The sequence below is a fragment of the Sorex fumeus genome, unplaced genomic scaffold (assembly GCF_029834395.1).
Source record: "Sorex fumeus unplaced genomic scaffold, SorFum_2.1 ptg000077l, whole genome shotgun sequence".
NCBI lineage: Eukaryota > Metazoa > Chordata > Mammalia > Eulipotyphla > Soricidae > Sorex > Sorex fumeus.
Genome location: NW_026606134.1, coordinates 4,936,603 through 4,955,083, shown reverse-complemented (window position 1 = coordinate 4,955,083; position 18,481 = coordinate 4,936,603). Strand labels below are relative to the sequence as shown.

At 41.2% G+C, this 18,481-nt stretch overlaps 1 protein-coding gene across 4 annotated transcripts in view; it reads left to right on the top strand.

Moving 5' to 3' along the window:
• The window catches only part of KCNIP4 (potassium voltage-gated channel interacting protein 4), a 560,465-nt gene that overhangs the window by 524,008 nt on the left and 17,976 nt on the right, over window positions 1–18,481 (top strand). For all 4 annotated transcript variants that reach the window (XM_056130347.1, XM_056130346.1, XM_056130349.1 and 1 more), the window contains exons 3-4: window positions 1,969–2,038; window positions 12,945–13,015. In XM_056130347.1, the coding sequence (XP_055986322.1) occupies window positions 1,969–2,038; window positions 12,945–13,015 (141 nt within the window). The remainder of the gene's footprint in view (window positions 1–1,968; window positions 2,039–12,944; window positions 13,016–18,481) is intronic.

Genomic DNA, 18,481 nt, shown 5'->3' with positions numbered 1-18,481 from the left:
CCTGCCCCATTGGCTATTGTGAGTTGCCCTGAGGGACCGTGAGTAGTGATTGGAAGCCCATCCCCGGTCCTAGAGTGTCTAGTCTATAGTTTCCTAGTCCCCAAAGCTTCCATGTCTTAAATTACTCTACAGGGGACCAAGGTGGGAAGTCATTACCCCCAGGGCTAGTGATTCTCAGGCCCTTCTCTCCAGACATTGAGAAGTTCTTTTTTTATTTTTTTATATTTTTATATTTATCTGGTTTTATTGCCTTTTTAAAATTTTTTTTATTTTTATTTTTTTATTAGTGAAACACAATGAGGTACAGTTATAGACTTATAAATTTTTGTGTTTGGGTTTCAGTTATACAATGATCAAGTACCCATCCCTCCGCCAGTGCCCATCATCCACCACCACAGGTCCCAGCATCCCTCCCACCCCCCATCCCCCCATCCCACCCTGCCTCTGTGGCAGGGCATTCCCCCTTGTTCTCTCTCTCTTCTTTTGGGTACTGTGTTTTGCAAGAGAGGCCTTGAGTGGCAATCATGTTTGGTCTATAAACTACTTTTAGCATGCTTCTCCCACCCTGGGAGGGTCCTCACAACACCCTTTATTTGGTGCTCTCTTCTCTATCTGAGCTTCCTTTTCACCTAGCACGTGTGGCTGGCCTTCAAGTCATGGAGCAAAATTCCTGGTACTAATCTCAGCCATTCCTGGGTGTTAGTCTCCCATTTTGTTGCTTTATGTTCCCCAGATGAATGCAATCTTTCTGTGTCTATCCCACTCTTTCTGACTCCTTTCACGTAACATGATACTTTCCATGTAGTACCACTTGTATGTAAATTTCATAACTTCATCTTTTCTAACAGCTACATAGTACTCCATTGTGTAAATGTACCAAAGTTTCTTTAACCAGTCATCTGTTCTCGGGCACTCAGGTTTTTTCCAGATTCTGGCTATTGTAAAGAGTGCTGCAATGAATGAGTTCTTTTTTTTAATTTAATTTAATTTAATTTAATTTTACTGAATCACCATGAGATACAGTTACAAAACTTTCATGATTGAGTTTCAGTCATACAATGATTGAACACTCATCCCTTCACCAGTGCCATTTTCCACCACCAATGTTCCCAGTATCCCTTGAAATCCTGACTCACTTAAAGTCTCTGGTTTAAAGACTTTGGTGGAGAATCTTAGATGCTTTGGTGGTGTTGAGTTGCAGTAACAGAATACAGTGACCAAAAATTGGCCATTATTGTCAATGTGTGATAAAAACTATAAAAATAAAAGTTTATTTCTTAAAATTTATGTCATTGTACATTTGTAACTGTTTAGTAGGAATTGAATTATTATTCATGCATTCAACTTTAAGGGCACCCTTGGATGGACTCAAATAGGACACCCTCATTTTCTAACCAAGGTAAAGATTTTGTGGGTCCAACAAACCTTTAAAGGATATAGCCCCAAGATTCAGCAAAGACCATGTGTAAACATTTTGCAGTATCCTTGCTGTATGAAAAACACCTTATTTCCATTTCCCCTATTGATGATAAACACCCAGCTAACTCCAGTTCAGTGCTCAGGGATCACTCCTGGTAGTACTTGGTAGACCAGATAGGATGAATCCAGGTTGGCTACATGCAACGTAAATACTATACCTGCTTTACTCTCTCTCCAGCCCCCAGCAGGGTTTTTTATGGTATCTTTTTTCATATATGCCAGACCCCTTTGACACTTCTATGCCAACTTTTTTGCATATGCATTTGTATTTTCTTTTTCTGAGAACTGCAGCTGAAAACTTATAGGGTGCTTTTATTCTCTTTGTAATAACAGACCTCACTTTTTAATAATAAGACCTCACTTTTTAGTGTGAGACAGGGTGTGGCTGGTGAAGCTTTAGAGGATAAACAGTTTTGTTTTAAATTTTGGAAACAAAACTCAGATCTATAAACAATTTGCTCATATTGTTTTTCTACCACTTCTTCGTAGGAATGCCCCAGCGGAGTTGTTAATGAAGAAACCTTCAAAGAGATTTACTCGCAGTTCTTTCCACAGGGAGGTGAGTACAGACATGGGTTAGTTAAGAGAATCTCTGTTAGAATTATTCTTGCAGCCTTGATTTGGGTCATAGTTTCATGGCTGCACATTTTTAATCTTCTTGAAAAAGATTTGCAGGCAAGTATGTAAATTGTATTGTAAAGTGAACTAACTTGTTGCAAGAGATCAAATAGCTAACATGCACTCCAATTTACAACATGTAGTATTTCTGCTGTCTTGAGCCCTTGTTCTCCAATGAAATTCATACTTTATGTTTTATATAGGTCTCATCTTCCTTTTCCAACTCTCCAAATTGGGACAAATATAATTACCCTCAATTTCCAGATGTGAAATCTGGGACTCTGCAAAGTCAAGCTATTTTCTCAGGGTCACTGATCCACTGTGTAGCAGATCTGGGTCAGAACCTAGATTTTCCTCTCCCTTTCCTGGGCGTTCTTTCTGCCATCTCTCTTCCTCTAACTCTTCACTGTGCTAGAACTTGGGGTAAATGGAAATTGACACTAGGTCAAGGAGAGACTCAGGCAAGCTCATGGACAAGCATGAACGACAGGGTGATGCTTAGCTGGCTCTCAAACAATGGCACAGAGGGAAGAGAAACATGTTCCCATGTAGTGATGGGAAGCTAAATTATTAGGATCATGGGCCAGGTGCACAGAGCACACTTCCACATTCACCTCCTTGCATGTTCAATCTCCTTTCCTCGGTGTTATTTTAGGTATTAAAATGGGGGGGGGGGAGGAGTTTGAGAGGTAGTTCAGAGATTAGGGGCTTATCTTGCATGTGACCAACCTGGGTTTAATTCCCAGCATCATATGGACCTTAAGTAAAGAGCCAGAAGAAAGCTCTGAGCACTGCTGAGGACAGCCCTAAAACCAATTTTGTTTCGTTTGTTTAATGAGGGGAAAAGTTGGTGATGAGTTAGCACAGGTTTTTATTTTGGCATGAGCTTAGTCTGTCTTCTGCTGAATTTCCTTTCATGTAAACATCTCTCCTCTGCATTTCTAACTGCTCAAATAAAAATGTTTTAAAGGGCAAGAGAGCTATATCAGGAGGAAAAGTGCTTTCCTAATATGCAGCCAGGGTCAGATTTAGTCCCAGTACTGAGTGGCCTCCTAATACTACCAGAGACCACTCAATCCTGAGCACAGAGCTGTAAAAGCCCTGAGTATGACCTGGTTTGGCCACAGCCCCATCCCCCACTCCCCCGCTGCTACCACCACCTGCAATGATAACTTAGTCTGGTTTTATTTTAATGTGAGAACACAGATTCTTTGTAGTGAAAACAGGGTGAGAACCTGAACACAGTCTATCCCAGCTCCATGCAGCCTTGCCTCACATCTAAGGAAACCTGACTATTGAATAGTACACTGAGTGCTGTAAAGGATATTGCTTAAATGGAAAAGAAAACAAGGCGAGCATAATGATGCTTCACTTTCATAACATATGTGTTAGGGTTGAGCGAAGAAATAAATTTGCTTCTGGACTCAAAAATTTTCTCCTTTCAATAGGGAACTAGCTCAAATATGTCACACAAACTGCTGTGTGCCCAGCAAAGTGTTAGGTACAAATAAGTAAGAGAAATCAGAGGAATAGAACATGGTACCTACTCAAAAGAATGTTGGAGCAAAGAACCACAGATGAGCAGTCTTACGTATAGGTGGGAAGAGAGGGATTTTAAATAGATAGTGTTACAGGCACAAGGAGGCCAACTGGAAGGCAGGGAATAAATCAAAAGCACTATGCAACTAAACTGAACTCACTAATTGAATCAACCCCATACACAAAGTGTCCAATCATCCCCAATGATGAAGTGTGTCCCTAATCCCGGCATGCATGATTTTTCATAATCTTTTAATAGCTTAACTATGGTCTTCATTTTCTATGACTGTGGAACTGGCATGCAGAGCTTTCATCCCTTTACTTGCCATCATCATTTTGGCTGTTTTTCCGTAAAGATATCTGTGAGTTCACATGGCAGCGTGCATGTGATGTGATAACGCATGTACGTTTGGTGGCTGAGGTCCGCCTCCCATCCTTCCCAGGGCTCCCCAGCAAAGAGACAGAGAGATGGGGACCACAGCCTGATGGTGAAAATTGCCTATTTAGTGCAGACCTGTTAGCATACTTAAAGGACATCTGAAGGGGTCAGAGGTGTAGGACTGCATGTCCATGATTTACAGAGATAAAACATTCCAGCAGAGGCAAGTCTATAGGGGAGATAAACTCAAAGAGACGCTCTGTCCCCAGGAATATCTATATTGCTTTTCTCTTTCCTTCCAGTCGTACATGTCAAGCAATTAAGTCAAACAGTTAGTCAATTCATTCTACTTCTTACCAATACTTGCAATCATCTGGATAGACATGGCAAGAGATAAAGGTCCCAAAACTTAGTTCTCTGGACTCTGAGAGCAAGCAAGGTTTTTACCGTAAATCCCAGACTGAGTCCTCAGGTCAGTTCAGCTTGTCCTTCCCCATGGGGTTCCTGTCTCTGAAGTCATAACAGCTTGCATCAAGACCATGCATTTATACTTTCTAGACTGTCCCATTTCTATGCCAGGATAGCTTTGCCACTCACCCTGGGTCCATCCCAGTCCCACAGCGGGACCTCACTTTTTGGGTGTTAAGAACTATAGTAACTGAAGCCTGAGTCAAGTAATTATGACCAAGTAATTATGCCCAGGAGTAGTATATTTCAGAGTCAATAAACTCCCAAATATTAGGAGCATAACATTAAGATCTTTCTGCGTTTAAGCAAAGAGCATGGTTCTATAGTAAAATATGAAAAGGCTATCAGGGAAATAGAAAAGCAAGTAATTCACTGCAAATACAAAATCCAGAATTACCATAAAGTTTTGGCTTATAAATAACCAAGATTGACTTGGGGAACTGTGACAATGAGGTGTAAAACACAAAGGGAAGGTTAAAGATAAACTCAGGGGATTAAAGATGCTCACAAGAGCACTGTAAGCTTTGCTGGGAGAAGGAAGGGGGCAATTCACTGAAGAAGCCTAAAGCACTTAGGGTTCATATCCAACAGTTATCACCATCACTGAATGCTAAAATAATTGAAACAATATCTTTGTGGTTCTAGACCTCCTTCTTGATTCCCCACTAAAGTTTGTTCTAAACATGAGCCAGAGTGAGCCTTCAAATGGAAGGCTCAAATGTCATTTCTCTGTTCGAAAAATTGCATCTCATCAATCATCACCAGTATTACCTACAAGATATGGTCACACTTATTACTCATCCTTACCTACTCTCCACCTTGATTCTTGATGTCCCAACCACATCAGCCTTATAGTTATTCCACCAATGTCTCAGTCATACTGTTGCTTCTGGGACTTTGCACTTGCTCTTCCCTCTATTTCAAATTTCCTCTATTTTAAATTTCCCCAACACATTTCAATATTACACCACCTCTCTTCAGGTTCACCTTCTTGTGGAAGCTTATCCTGATTAACTTCCTAAACTAGAAATATATATATATATATTCCTTATATATCTATATATCACTTAATCACTTAATCCCCATTATTCATCGATTTACTCGAGCAGGTGCCAGTAACGTCTCCATTCATCCCGGTTGCATGCTAGCGTCGCCCAATGGTATCTGTTCGTTCTAGGAACATGCAGAGCCTCAAACCGATCATTCAGGGTCTTGACGAAGAAGTCTGACCATCTAGTAGGTGGGCGTCCACGTGATCTTTTGATGTCCCGTGGAATCCAATCAGTAATGGCTCTAGTCCAGCGGTTGTCTGTAAACCTTATTAAGTGTCCAGCCCATCTGATTTTTGATGTCTTGGCAAATGAGACAGCATCCCTGATTCTTGAGCGTTGACGAAGATCAGAACTCTGGATTCTCTCATTTGAGTGAATCGTGATATTCCTAGCATAGCTCTTTCGATTCCTCTTTGAGAGACCCGAATAGCGTTCTCATCCTGTTTTCGTAGGGTCCAGGTCTCTGAGGCATATGTTAATGCAGGAAGAACAGTGGAATCAAAGAGATGTGCTCGTAGCTGGAGGTTCTTTGTCCTTTTAGTTATTTCTTCAACGTTCTTGAAGGCATTCCAAGCCGCTCTCTTCCTCCTGCGCAACTCAGGTGCCAGGTCATTCATCATGTTGATTTCTCAACCTAGGTATATATAACTGTTGCATTCGGAGATGGTGGTTCCATTGAGAGCGAATGGAGCGTCAGGAACAAGGCTGTTACTCATAAACATTGTCTTCGTAAGATTCAGCTGTAGTCCGACCTTTCCACATTCACGGTCAAAGTCGTTCAGCATTTGTGCCGCTTGGCTGATGTTTGGTGTTATTAGAACGATGTCATCAGCAAAGTGGAGGTGGTGTAGTTGCCGACCATCTATCTTCACTCCCATGTTTTCCCATTCCAGTCGTCGCATGATGTTCTCGAGGGTGGCACTGAAGAGTTTTGGTGAAATGATATCACCCTGCCGAACCCCTCTCTTGATATGGATGATTACTTCTTTGTAGAATGGTATATATATATATATATATATATATTCCTTATATATCCCCATGGCCCTTCAGTTTCTTATAGCAATCAAGAGAAGCTACTAACATATAGTTTACCTGTGTTTGTTGTTGTTTAGTATTTACTTCCTCACCAAAATGTCATCCCTAAGAGAACAGAGGTTTCTGTCTGGTTTATTCACTAATGTATACATAGGTCCTGGGACAGTGATTGACAGGCAGTATTTGGTAAATATAACATAAATGAGAACATCCATGCATGAATCAATGGCGCTCTTTTCACATGGTGACTTTAAAATTGCAATGCAGTAATTGTTGCAAAAGGCACTTTGCGATATCAAGAATTAATTATTACATGTTTACTATCCAAAAAATAGATTCTCTTTAAGTTTTCGATCCATTTGGGTTTTGAAATTTCAGTGGGTTGAAGACAGTTTCATAGATGGGTTCTCAAATTTTGGGAACTTCTATTAAATATGATCTTTTAAGACACAAAACAAGGGGCTTGAGAGATAGATAGTGCAGCGGGGAGGGCATTTGCCTTGCATGTGGTCAACCAGGGTTTTATCCCCGGCATCCCATATGGTCTCCTTTGCACCACCAGGAGTAATTCCTGAGCAAAGAGTAAACTGTGAGCATTGCCAGATGTGACCCAAAAAGACAAAATTTAAAAAAAAAAAAGACACAAAGCAAAATTCTGAGAAAACACAAGGTGACCCATTATTACATGTACTTGGATATATCATGGATGAATATGTCCCCACTGCCCAATTCATTAATAACTGTCCACATACAGGTCACTGGTCATAGTACTTGACACCAGGAATTCAACGAGACAATTGACTATGTAAATGAACAACTTGAAACATCATTTGGTTATCTTATATATTTCTAAATCATCTTATAACTATGGGGTTTTAAAATAATAGTAGCATTTACCATATTTCTAAATCCCTGCCAGTATACCCCAGCACACATGATATCTTCAAATTATTCTTTAATTTTCTAAAATTAAAGGTGCAACAGGCTGCAAGTTGGATATAGTTCTACCTTTAAAAGAAATGAATCTTTATTTGAAAAATAACATTTGGTACTGAAGAACATTTTCGTTAAGCACAATCCTTTCCAAAGGATTCTTGTTAGAAAAATCCAAAGGTATTTGAGGGAAAATCAATTTTATTCTCTTAAAAATTCTTGGATTATTCATGTTAATTGAATGCATAAATCTAATAATACCAAGCATTGCTGAAAGAAAGGAAATATTTTAAAGAATGATGACTTGCAATTTTAAAAATTCATATCATGCATGCAAGCTATATCTTGCAGCACTGGTAGAAAAAGAAAATATCTCAAGGAAGAATCTTCCATAGCAGGCAAATTCATGTTATGACTTTACACTTCAATGAAGTTATTTTTTTCTAAGGTTTATGGTCTGAAAGCAACAAGTTTCTTGCATTATGAGCAGTAACAATGATTGGTCCATAAATCATAACATCTCACCATTTCCTCCAGGAAAATGCATTGTCTTATCTACAGAACCCCATGCAAGGCTGTATTGTCAAGTGCTTTTGTTTTCTCTACTGCTTAGCAAGATGCTTTACCAAGCACAAGTTGTTTAGTGTTCCAGATGTCAGCACAAATAGATTGAACAGAAGCCTTTTTGTTTATAGGGAATAAAGCATGCCTACCAAAGCCAAAAAGAAATGGCTTGTTGATGCTATTATCTGTATACTTACAGCAATACTGGGTTGCTGTTGTTTTTAAACTCCACATACAATGAGACTATGGAAGCTCTTAGCACACTAATTATTTTAAAAGCTCATGAAAACTGCAGTTTCCTGGGTGACTTGCTTTTATTGTAGGAAATTGGCAATTACTTTGACTATACCAAGTATCTGATGCCCACCTATTAAAGTGGTAAATGAATAAACTAATCAGAAGAATTTAAGTCAACAAATTTTGGTTGAGAAGCTACTGAATTTAAGCAACAGAGGGGATAGGTCATGTTCTATGGACATAAAGACAGAAATTTGTAAAAGAAAACAAAAACCTCTGTCCATTGAGTATTCTTATTCTTGGGCAATATTCTAAAATTTCTGGGTAATTTATAGAGAAACTATTGAGCAGAAAATACTATTCATGTATACAAATCTGCCTCCCCAGAGCTTGATCCTATGAATTGTACATCCAAATGCATTAAGCTTTTGCTGGACTGTAAATGGGAACAGAAATTTGGGGCAGGAAGAAAGAAGTCATCCAGAGTGATTTCAGTCTATGGATTTGGAACATGATAATCAAAATTATTAATTCTGATATTCTGAAATGTCTGGTTTTATAGAGGTTTTAATAAGAGGAGTAGTTAGTATCCTCATTAGGGTTTGGAGATAATTGAGTTAAGGACACTAGACTATATAAAGAGCTCTGCACTTGTGGATAAATTGCAACCACCAAGGTATAAGGTTCTAGTAGCTTCTTTCTCCTCTGGTTAGTCTGCTATAAAATGAGGAACAGTATTAATTATACACCATCTATGAAATGTAACATAAAGGATCTTCGATTTTCTTTCTAGTATAACATCCTTTATTTTTAAAGTTGTTATAGGAATATCTTGATTTCATACTTCTCTACCTTCAGATTATGAGACTGATGTGTGGCCTACTGCACTAAGAAGGCTGGAGCGATAGCACGGTGGTAGGGCGTTTGCCTTGTGCACAGTCGGCCTGGCCGAGCCTGGTTCAATTCCCCTGCCCCTCTCGGAGAGCCTGGCAAGCTACCAAGAATCTTGCCCACATGGCAAAGCCTGGCAAACTCCCTGTGACATATTCAATATACCAAATACAGTAACAACAAGTCTCACGATGGAGACTGGGCCTGCTCGAGCAAATCGATGAACAACGGGAGGACAGTGTTATCTCTAAACAGTGCTATACTTCTCAAACAATAACTAGCTGCATGATCTTGGAAAAGTCACTTAAAGTACTGACATCTTTCTTTCTACCTTTAATACACATTGATAAATGGATGAAGAATATCTGAAATCCCAATTCATCCTAAGAATCCATAAATCACATCCACTACCATAAATTGTCTACCTATAATTTTCAACTTCACAAGTTAATTTATCAGCAACACAGCAATCTGCTATTCTTAACTCAGGACATTTTTTTTTTTATTAGTGAAGCACCATGAGGTACAGTTGTAGATTTACAAATCTTTGTGCTTTAGTTTCGGTCATACAATGATCAAATATCCATCCCTCCACCAGTGCCCATTTCCCCCCACCTCCCCTCCCACCCTGCCTCTGTGGCAGGGCATTCCCCTTTGTTCTCTCTCTCCTTTTGGGTGTTGTGGTCTGCAAAAGAGGCATTGAGTGGCAATCATGTTCAACATGCATTTCCCCTCCTGGGAGGATAACTCAGGACATTTTTTGATGAAGAACAAAGCAGAGCACAAATCACATGAAGAGAAGATAAAGCATTAAATCTTTTCAGTCCTAATTATACTAAAATCTAAAATCCAGAAACTGGCTATGAATTTAGCAAATTTAGCAAATAGTTAATGATTTTTTTTCTTTTTTGGGTCGTGCCCAGCAATGCGCAGGGGTTACTCCTGGCTCATGCACTCAGGAATATTGCACTCAGGAATATTCCTAGTGGTGCTCAGGGGACCATATGGGATTCTGGGAATTGAACCCGGGTTGGCCATGTGCAAGGCAAATGCCCTACCCACAGTGCAATTGCTCCAGCCCCAGTTGTTGAATATTTAAAGAGAATACAGTTGGAAAAAAGTAAGATCTAGAAAATAACTTTTGTAGATGATTTTTCCTTTCCTCATAGTATCTAGTTCTGTGCCCACCAGGCTTTTCCAGTGTCTCAGCTCCTTCCTTTCAACCAATTAAAAGTAGCCCATCACATGACTCTGTTCTTTTACAAATGTTTTCTATCTCCAAATGCCTTCCAGGATAAATGCAAACTCTATCAGAATACTCAGTATGCATTTCACGATGCAATTTTACTATTCTTCATTGAAGTTGAAGTTCCATTGAATCATAATCCACTCAGGTATAAAATAGATATCTCATTAAAAACAGGAACTTTAATATTTATTGATTTTAATATATCATTGGACTATTATAAACCCTCTTCATCTTTTCATTATGATGCAATGAACACTCTAGGATCAGAAGAAACTGAGTCACAAAGAGGCTAGACAACTTGCTCTACATTATTTAGTTAATGTTTGGAAGAGCTAAAATTCAAATTTGGGTTTTCTAATTCCACTACACCAGTAATGACTGCTCTCAAGAAGGTCTAAGTTAGGAAACTGGCTTGACTTCAAAAAAAAGGGGGGGGGGGTGATGGAGCCAGATATGATTAATGGAAGAAGAAATAATATGTACTATAATACTATATAAGCACAAACTTTGATAGTATATGTCCTCCCTGTCCTGCATTAAAGCTTGAGTAACCCCATTTGAATAATATATTGTATTATGTGTATATGTTATCTTAGGTTTGGGGTTTTTGTTTGGTTGGTGATTTTCTTTTTCAGTTTAAAAAAAATGCCAACATTGCTTATTCTGGGACTTCATAGTGAGTTCTGCTTGCTAAGGTAGAGGAATTTACCCTGATTATATAAATAGAGTAACAAGAGACCTGCTTAATGAAGCTGACTATAAAATTAGCAAGATCTCTTCTTTTTGTTCTCTACTCAAAATACATTTAACATACCACCTGTCAACTCTTATCTCCAAAGAACATTAAAGAGTTCAAGAAATCTGGGGAAAAGTACTACTGAGAGCAAAACAACTTCGTAGATAAAAATAGACGGCCAGGTCTTAGTAACTCTCTACTGGAACATTCTAGAAGTCTGTGAACTCCATTGCAATTAAACCCCTGGTGTGGATCAAAAGCAGCCCATGATTCAAGGTGGGCATCTACTCTTCTCATAACTATATTACATATTATTTAGAACGAATTATGTTACCTGTTTAGTTTATTGAGAATGGTGTCAATAATTCATGTATTTAAAATTGGATACTGATAATGTATCAAAGGTAAGAGGTGAAAGGAAATGTCACCACTCTTTGTAGAAACTGATTGTATAATCATCTCGAAGAATGTGTGGCATTTAATAGTATTGGCCAATGGGGTGAAGAACGCAGGACAAGGGAGTGCTATGAGCAATTAGAACTTGGGACAAGTTTACATGACCTCTGATCTCTCATTTGAAGCGGTCAGTTTCTTACTCCTGTTACTCTAACTTAGTTTCTTGATTGTCTTTAAAAAGTGACTCATAATAGGTGAACAGAAGTTGCCTTAAATCCATATAAAAATAAAGGTTAAAACATAAAATAGACATAGATAAGATTTTAGACGAAGATAAAAGACTAGAACCAATGGGCGAAAAGGTTACTTTTTTTAATATAAAAAGGTTAAAATAAAAGGCTAAAACCCCTGAGATGAAACATTTAAAATAATCGGGTAAATTTGATCAAGGGCCAAATACAGAAGAGCACTTAAAAATGAAAACAGTGTATTAGGAAAATGAAAAAATAAGAAAGGATATGTAATTTTAATATCAAAAGGCAGGAAGCTGAGAGATTAGGGAACAAAGAAGAGGCAGTAGAGGAAGTAAGGGGAAAATACAGGATAAAAATACTGTAGGAAGCAAATCAGGGAGTGGGATCCGGTTTCAGAGTACTCAAATGGCCAGGGCAATTTGGGAAGGCTTTGGGAACTGAGCTGGGTCTGGAATGTTTAGCATCATGGAGATGGTCAAGGACAGCCTGGCTGATCAGGGTTTCCCAGTGCACAATAATGGTGACCTTTAGGACCAAACAAGTTTCCTTGAAACTTAGCCACAGACCCTCACCAGAGCCTTCCCTGCTTTATCAGTCAGTATCAGTGACTTTGGTCTTCCTTTACTGTTCAGAAAAACAAATTATGTTTCTCCACTTTTTACCATCTACATGACTTAAGGCAAATTTCTTCATCTCTCTGAGCTTTAATATTAATACCTGAGTTGTAAAATTATTGAACCAATGATCACAACACTACTCACAGCAATTCATCCTTGTCTAATTATTAGTAGTTTTCTTATTCCATTTCTACAGAGAGTCTCCGCCAATCATGAAACAATTCCCACAGTCCTCTCAGTCTTCACACTCACCTTTGTGACAGTAACATTTCAGCAGGAGTACCCCAGAGGTCAATAGCATTTCAATAGAAATGCAGGAGAATGCCTCTCATCAATGGTTTTTGTGTTGGTGACTCATTCCTGTGAATCTGACATTTAAAATCACCTACTCAAAGAAGATGGGCGTCAGGAAAGGCAGCACAAGTTAAAGGAAATATAATAAACGTTTCTGAAAAGGATATGGAAAAATTAACGATATGTCCTTCCCAATATTTCAGACTCTACAACATACGCACATTTTCTGTTCAACGCTTTTGATACAGACCACAACGGAGCTGTGAGTTTTGAGGTAAGTCCTAAGTGCTTTTAAAAATATTGCTTGACTTTATGGGGCTGTAGCGATAGCACAGTGGGTACGGCATTTGCCTTGCATGCAGCTGACCTGGGTTCGATTCCCAGCATCCCATATGGTCCCCCAAGCACTGCCAAGAGTAATTCCTGAGTGTAAGAGCCAAGAGGCCAAGAGTAACCCCTGTGCATTGCTGGGTGTGACCCAAAAAGAAAAAAAAAGTGCTTGACTTTAGACCCACTAAAAGGAATTGAACCTTTTTAGTGGGAAATTTTGATTTAGTGGTTTTATAGTTTTTAAAATTTCATTTTCATTTTTCATTTCATCATCCTGTTATTCGTCGATTGCCTCGAGCAGGCCCCAGTAACGGCTCTTTCATCCTAACCCTGAGATTATATTCAAGGCTCTTTAGGAGAATGAGACCCATCATTGTTAATGGTATTTGGCATATTTGGTACGCGATGGGGAGTTTGCCAGACTCTGCCTTGTGGGCAGGCTACATTTGATAGCCTGCAAGTTTGTCCAAAGTAGGAATGAGATAATAAGATGTCATAAAAAGATGTCCTGATAAGATGTCGCGCGGCCGCGCGGTTCCGGGGAGCTGGATTTTATAGTCTCTGAGTCTTGGCCGTTGATGGGATTACAGGGCGCCAGGGGGCCAGGTGGTGGGTGTGACCCCCGCCTACTGGAATTTGGAGGATCTGGGTGGAGGATGCTCGACTCCAATCCGAGTAAGCTTGGAGATCTCGGCCCCGGAACCCTCGTGGATTTGTCCCTCTGCCAGTACCTTCATGTGTGCGGAGAGTGGTCTCAGCATGGTGGTGGCTGGTCCTGGAGGTCTTCGGCTGCCGGAGGCCTGGTCGGGGCGGGGAGGAAAGCTCAACCCGCTCCCCTCCAACGGGCCCCGGCAAGGAACAGCCAGGCGCGGGGGCAGACTGCACTGTTCTCGTCCGGGAGCTGGATTTTATAGTCTCTGAGTCTTGGCCGTTGAGTAACCCCTGTGCGTCGCCAGGTATGACCCAAAAAGAAAAAAAAAATCATTCTTATTATCAAAGGAATACCTGACATAGTATCTTTCCTCACAATTTTTAGGTACACAATGAATTATTGCTGAATGTTGATGTAACACTATATAACACATCTCTAGAATATATTCATTTTAACTGAAACTTTATATTGGCAGCCTCCCATTTGACCTTCCAATCCAAGGTCTGACAACTCCGCTTCTATGCTATCTTTCCAAAACTCTGTGTCTGCCCATGTAAATGTAATTATGCAGTTTTTGTCGTTCTGTGAAAGCTTAATAGCTTAATATCCTGAAGATTTATTCATGTTTTCTAATAATGCAAGTTTTGTTGTTGTTGTTGTTGTTGTTGTTGTTCTGGAGGGCTTGTTTATTTGGGGCCACACCTGGCTGTGCTCAGGGCTTTACTCCTGGTAGGGTCAGGATACAGCATGCCAGGGATTGCACCCTCTACTATCTTTACTCCTGATAGGCTTTACTCCTGATAGGGTCATAGAGGACTGCACCCTCTACTATCTCTCCAGCCCCTTATCATGGTGCTTTTAATCCTTTATTGTTAATCTGATCTATCACATTAATTTATTTTCATATGGTGAGCCATATTTGTATCCAAAAAATAAATTCCACTTCTGAGGCCAGAGCAACAGTACAGCTGGTAGGGCACTTGCCTTGCATATGGCCAACCTTGGTTCGATTTCTGGCAACTCAGATGGTTCCCCGAGCCCCACCAGGAGTAATTCTTGAGTGCAGAGCCAGGAATAAGCCCTGAACACTGCCAGATGTGGCCTAAAAGCAAATAACAGAAACAGGGGAAAAGGATAAATTCCACTTCTTCATGGTAGACGATCCTTTTAATGTGCTTACAAATGTATTTTTTTTTTAGAATTTTTGCTGGCATATTTATCTGGAATATCTAGTTTCCTTTACTTGTGATGGTTTTTTATCTGACTTTCATAGCAGCATAATAAACTCACACATTTGTTTGGAAGTATTCTTTTCTCTTTAAAATTTTGGAGCATTTAGAAAGATTGTGTTAGCTTTTTTTATTATTTGGCAGAATTAGCCAATGAAAGCAATTTAGTCCTGGATTTTTCTTGTTGCAGTTTTTGATTCAATACCCAGATCGTAGATATGTCTAGACATCCTATTTATTCACATTATAGTTTGTAAGTTCTAAATTTCTAAAAATGAATCACTTTTTTCTAGGTTATCCAGCATATTGATAGGAAATTACTTCTAGAAGCCTCTCACAATTTTTCTTTCTTTTCCTATGGCATCAGTTATAATGTCCTCTCTTTGATTACTGCCTTATGTTTTGTTTTAGTCTAGCCTAGGGTTTGTCAGTATTTAAATTTTCAAAACCCTTCTGGAGTGATAGCACAGCGGTATGGCGTTTGCCTTGCATGCGGCTGACCTGGGTTTGATTCCCAGTGATGTCGGTGGGTCCCACGGGTGACTTATGTGAAGCGGGGAGGAGAAGGACAGTCACTCTCTCCCCATCCGCCTCTGCCACTCGGGACCCAGGGTTGCTGGGTTCTTGTCTCGCCTCGCAGAAAGGAATTTCAGGAGTAGACAAGCAGTGAAGTAAATAGATTTTATTTGGAGGATTTTTAGGTATGGAGGGAGGGAGAGAGAGTGAGAGAGTAAAGTTAGACACGAAAGCATGAAAGTATACATCTCAAGAGGGGAGATGCGGGCGACACATGTGCTCGGGAACCACATGTGCTCGGCCACGTGGGCGCAAGCAGCACATGGGCTCAAGCAGCATATGCGTGCACTTCCTTTGTTCAAGGTGGCCTTTATAGGGTTCCTCCAACCTGCCCCCACGTGGGGCTTCTTCCCAGGTAAATGTCCCGTTGCTAAGGAGGTTACCAGGCAGGATGGGAGTGGTGATGGTCTTCTTTGAAATTCCTTTCCTGGCCTTTTGTTCCTAGAGGAGCTTCTTTGGGTCTGTTGCTGGAGCCAGGTGAGGGTCATCTAGCCTTAGTTCCTGTTTTCCTATTTTCTGCAGGGCTGGCTTTTGTCGTTGCCTCGGGAGGGGAGGGGGCCCTCCCTGTCTACCTGCCTACATCAGTATGATTTTTGTACTAAGAAATATATGCTTGATCTTAGTTTCTGGATAAGAGCTCCAAAAAAACCTTAGGTTTTAAGATGTGAGAGCAAGGAAAGTACCTTTTGTCATGTTAATTAGATGACTCTGGGATCTCACCTCTTCTCAAGAAAATAGGTGATAGCCAGGAGAATCTGACCCAAAAAGAACAAAAAAGAGTTTAAAAAAAACCAGGAATTTGCAAGAAATCAAAAAATGTAGGCTGGCCAGTCAAAAAGAGGACTGCTCACTGCAGCTGGCAAGGGTAAACTGAGGCTTCCTCTTTCACTATCAGAGAAGCTTCCCCATGGACTTGCAACAAAGTCTGAAGGATAGGCAGGAGCTGGTCAGAACAATAAACCCACAATAACCGCCAAGCATATTAACATCTATGCTCTTGCAAATTGATGTTATGTTGGTGTGAATCTTCCCTTCGGGCTTAGGAACAGTGAGGAAGAGAGGGTTGGCAGCATCTGAGAAGGAAACATACTACTCACTGTCCCCACCTCTGTCACTGGGGAAGTTCCCAGGAGCCTTTAGGGCTGATGAGAGTCTCCTGTGAGTCCCTGCATGGCAGACACTCGGAGACAACACAGGCCTCTCCAGAAAGGACTGAGGTCCGGGTACCATCTTGGAAATGGTTAAGTCTAGATATTTTCCACCCATTCTTTGTCCCAAATTCTTTCCCAAGTAGAAGTGAATGGGGCTTTCCCAGGGAAATAAAGCCGTGAACTGCAAGTGATCTGTCCCGAGTTCCTGTAAGAACCTGTGCGGTGCCTCCTGGAGCCTCTCAGGCATCCATCTGTGCGTTGGTCTGGAATTCTGCCTCTTGGTGGCTTCCAGGGCTTCTGAGATGAATCTTTTGTCTCAAAGGCCGCCATGCCTTCAGGTAATTTGGGTTTCAGACACTGTTCTCCCCAACACATATTTCCCTGGTCCCCCCACTTTTCCTGCCTGCAAAATTATCACTGGAATAAATGAATGAAGTTAAAGGGAGAATCGGGCATCAGTATAGGAGCAATGGAGTCTGGTGCAGAGACAAGGCAAAGCCCAGAGAAGGCATTTCTTGGCCTGTTCCCCCTCACGGCCGGTGGCTGCCATCCTCCAGAGGCCACTGGACAGTCAGGTTTGGACCCGCAGTGACAAGACACGTGGGGCCTCATGGGATGGGGGTGGAGCCAGCCCTTTCCTCCCCATCCCAACAAGATCCTGAGTCACCGCCCACAAATGACCTCTCTGGCTCTTGATCAAGCTGCTTAACAGCCATGATCCCAGGGACTCAGAAACAAATCTTGAAACCCAGCGGCTTTTGGCAGAAATGCGTCTGGACCTTGCAGTAGATTACTGTCGCTGGGCCATCCCAGAGGGGAAAGGGTGCTGTCCCTCTGCCGGCTCCCCCTAGGTGGCTCGGTGGTCACCATCTGCCAGAGGCTCTGGACAGTCAGGTTTGGGCCTACAGTGATGAGACAAGTGGGTCCTCATGGGATGGGGGTGGAGCCGGCCCTTTCCTCTCCCATCTTGCATTTGCAAAGAGAGTTTGCAAAGAGAAGGCATTTGCAAAGCCCCTTGGAAGTTAGAGAACAAAGGGAAGGCCTTCCCCCAACCCCTCCTCCAACTCACTACCTTCCATTCCAACCCCCCCTTCCCCTCACAGATAGCTGAGTAAGAGGTACATCTAGGGGCTGACACCTCCAAGGAAGGATAATGCACAGGCTAGCTAGACCTTCTTGTAAAAGGTGAGAAGTTGTTGAATTTTTTTCACAGGGAAATCGAGGTATCACAGCTGCTTTCCTAAAAACAAGACAGGGGTCAGCCGCCCTGTTCCAGGAGGCCAGACAGGAGGTGATGAGAAACTAGTTGCTGTGAAAACATTGGCAAGGAAAGGAAGACAGGAGTGGAAGGCAATGAAGTGAGAAGTGGGAAGCAACCACATTCCTCATTTCAGTAAAATCCCGCTTAGGAATGGGAAGTTCAAGACTGTAGTTCTTCAAACACAAGGGCTTAGTGGGGACAAAATGAGCCAAAAATGGGTCACTCGCAGAGACATATGTCACGGGTTCCAGGACACAAAGAGCCTCATGCAGACAGGGCCCTGTCCTAGGCATACTGGGCCAAGCACCTCTGTTGGCCACGTCATCTAACCCAACCAAGAAGCGTCACTCCAAAGAGTCAAAGCTGGAATGACTAAACAGAGGGCAGGGGTAAGGAGCCTGTCACGGGCAAGGTGAAGGCAGTTGTCCTGTCTGTGAACATAACAGTGAGAAGCAGTTCATAATTTTGCAGTTGCTAGATCCCTGAAATATTTTTCTTCTGGTTGTCCCCTGATGGACAGCCCGGTTCTCATACCTGGTCC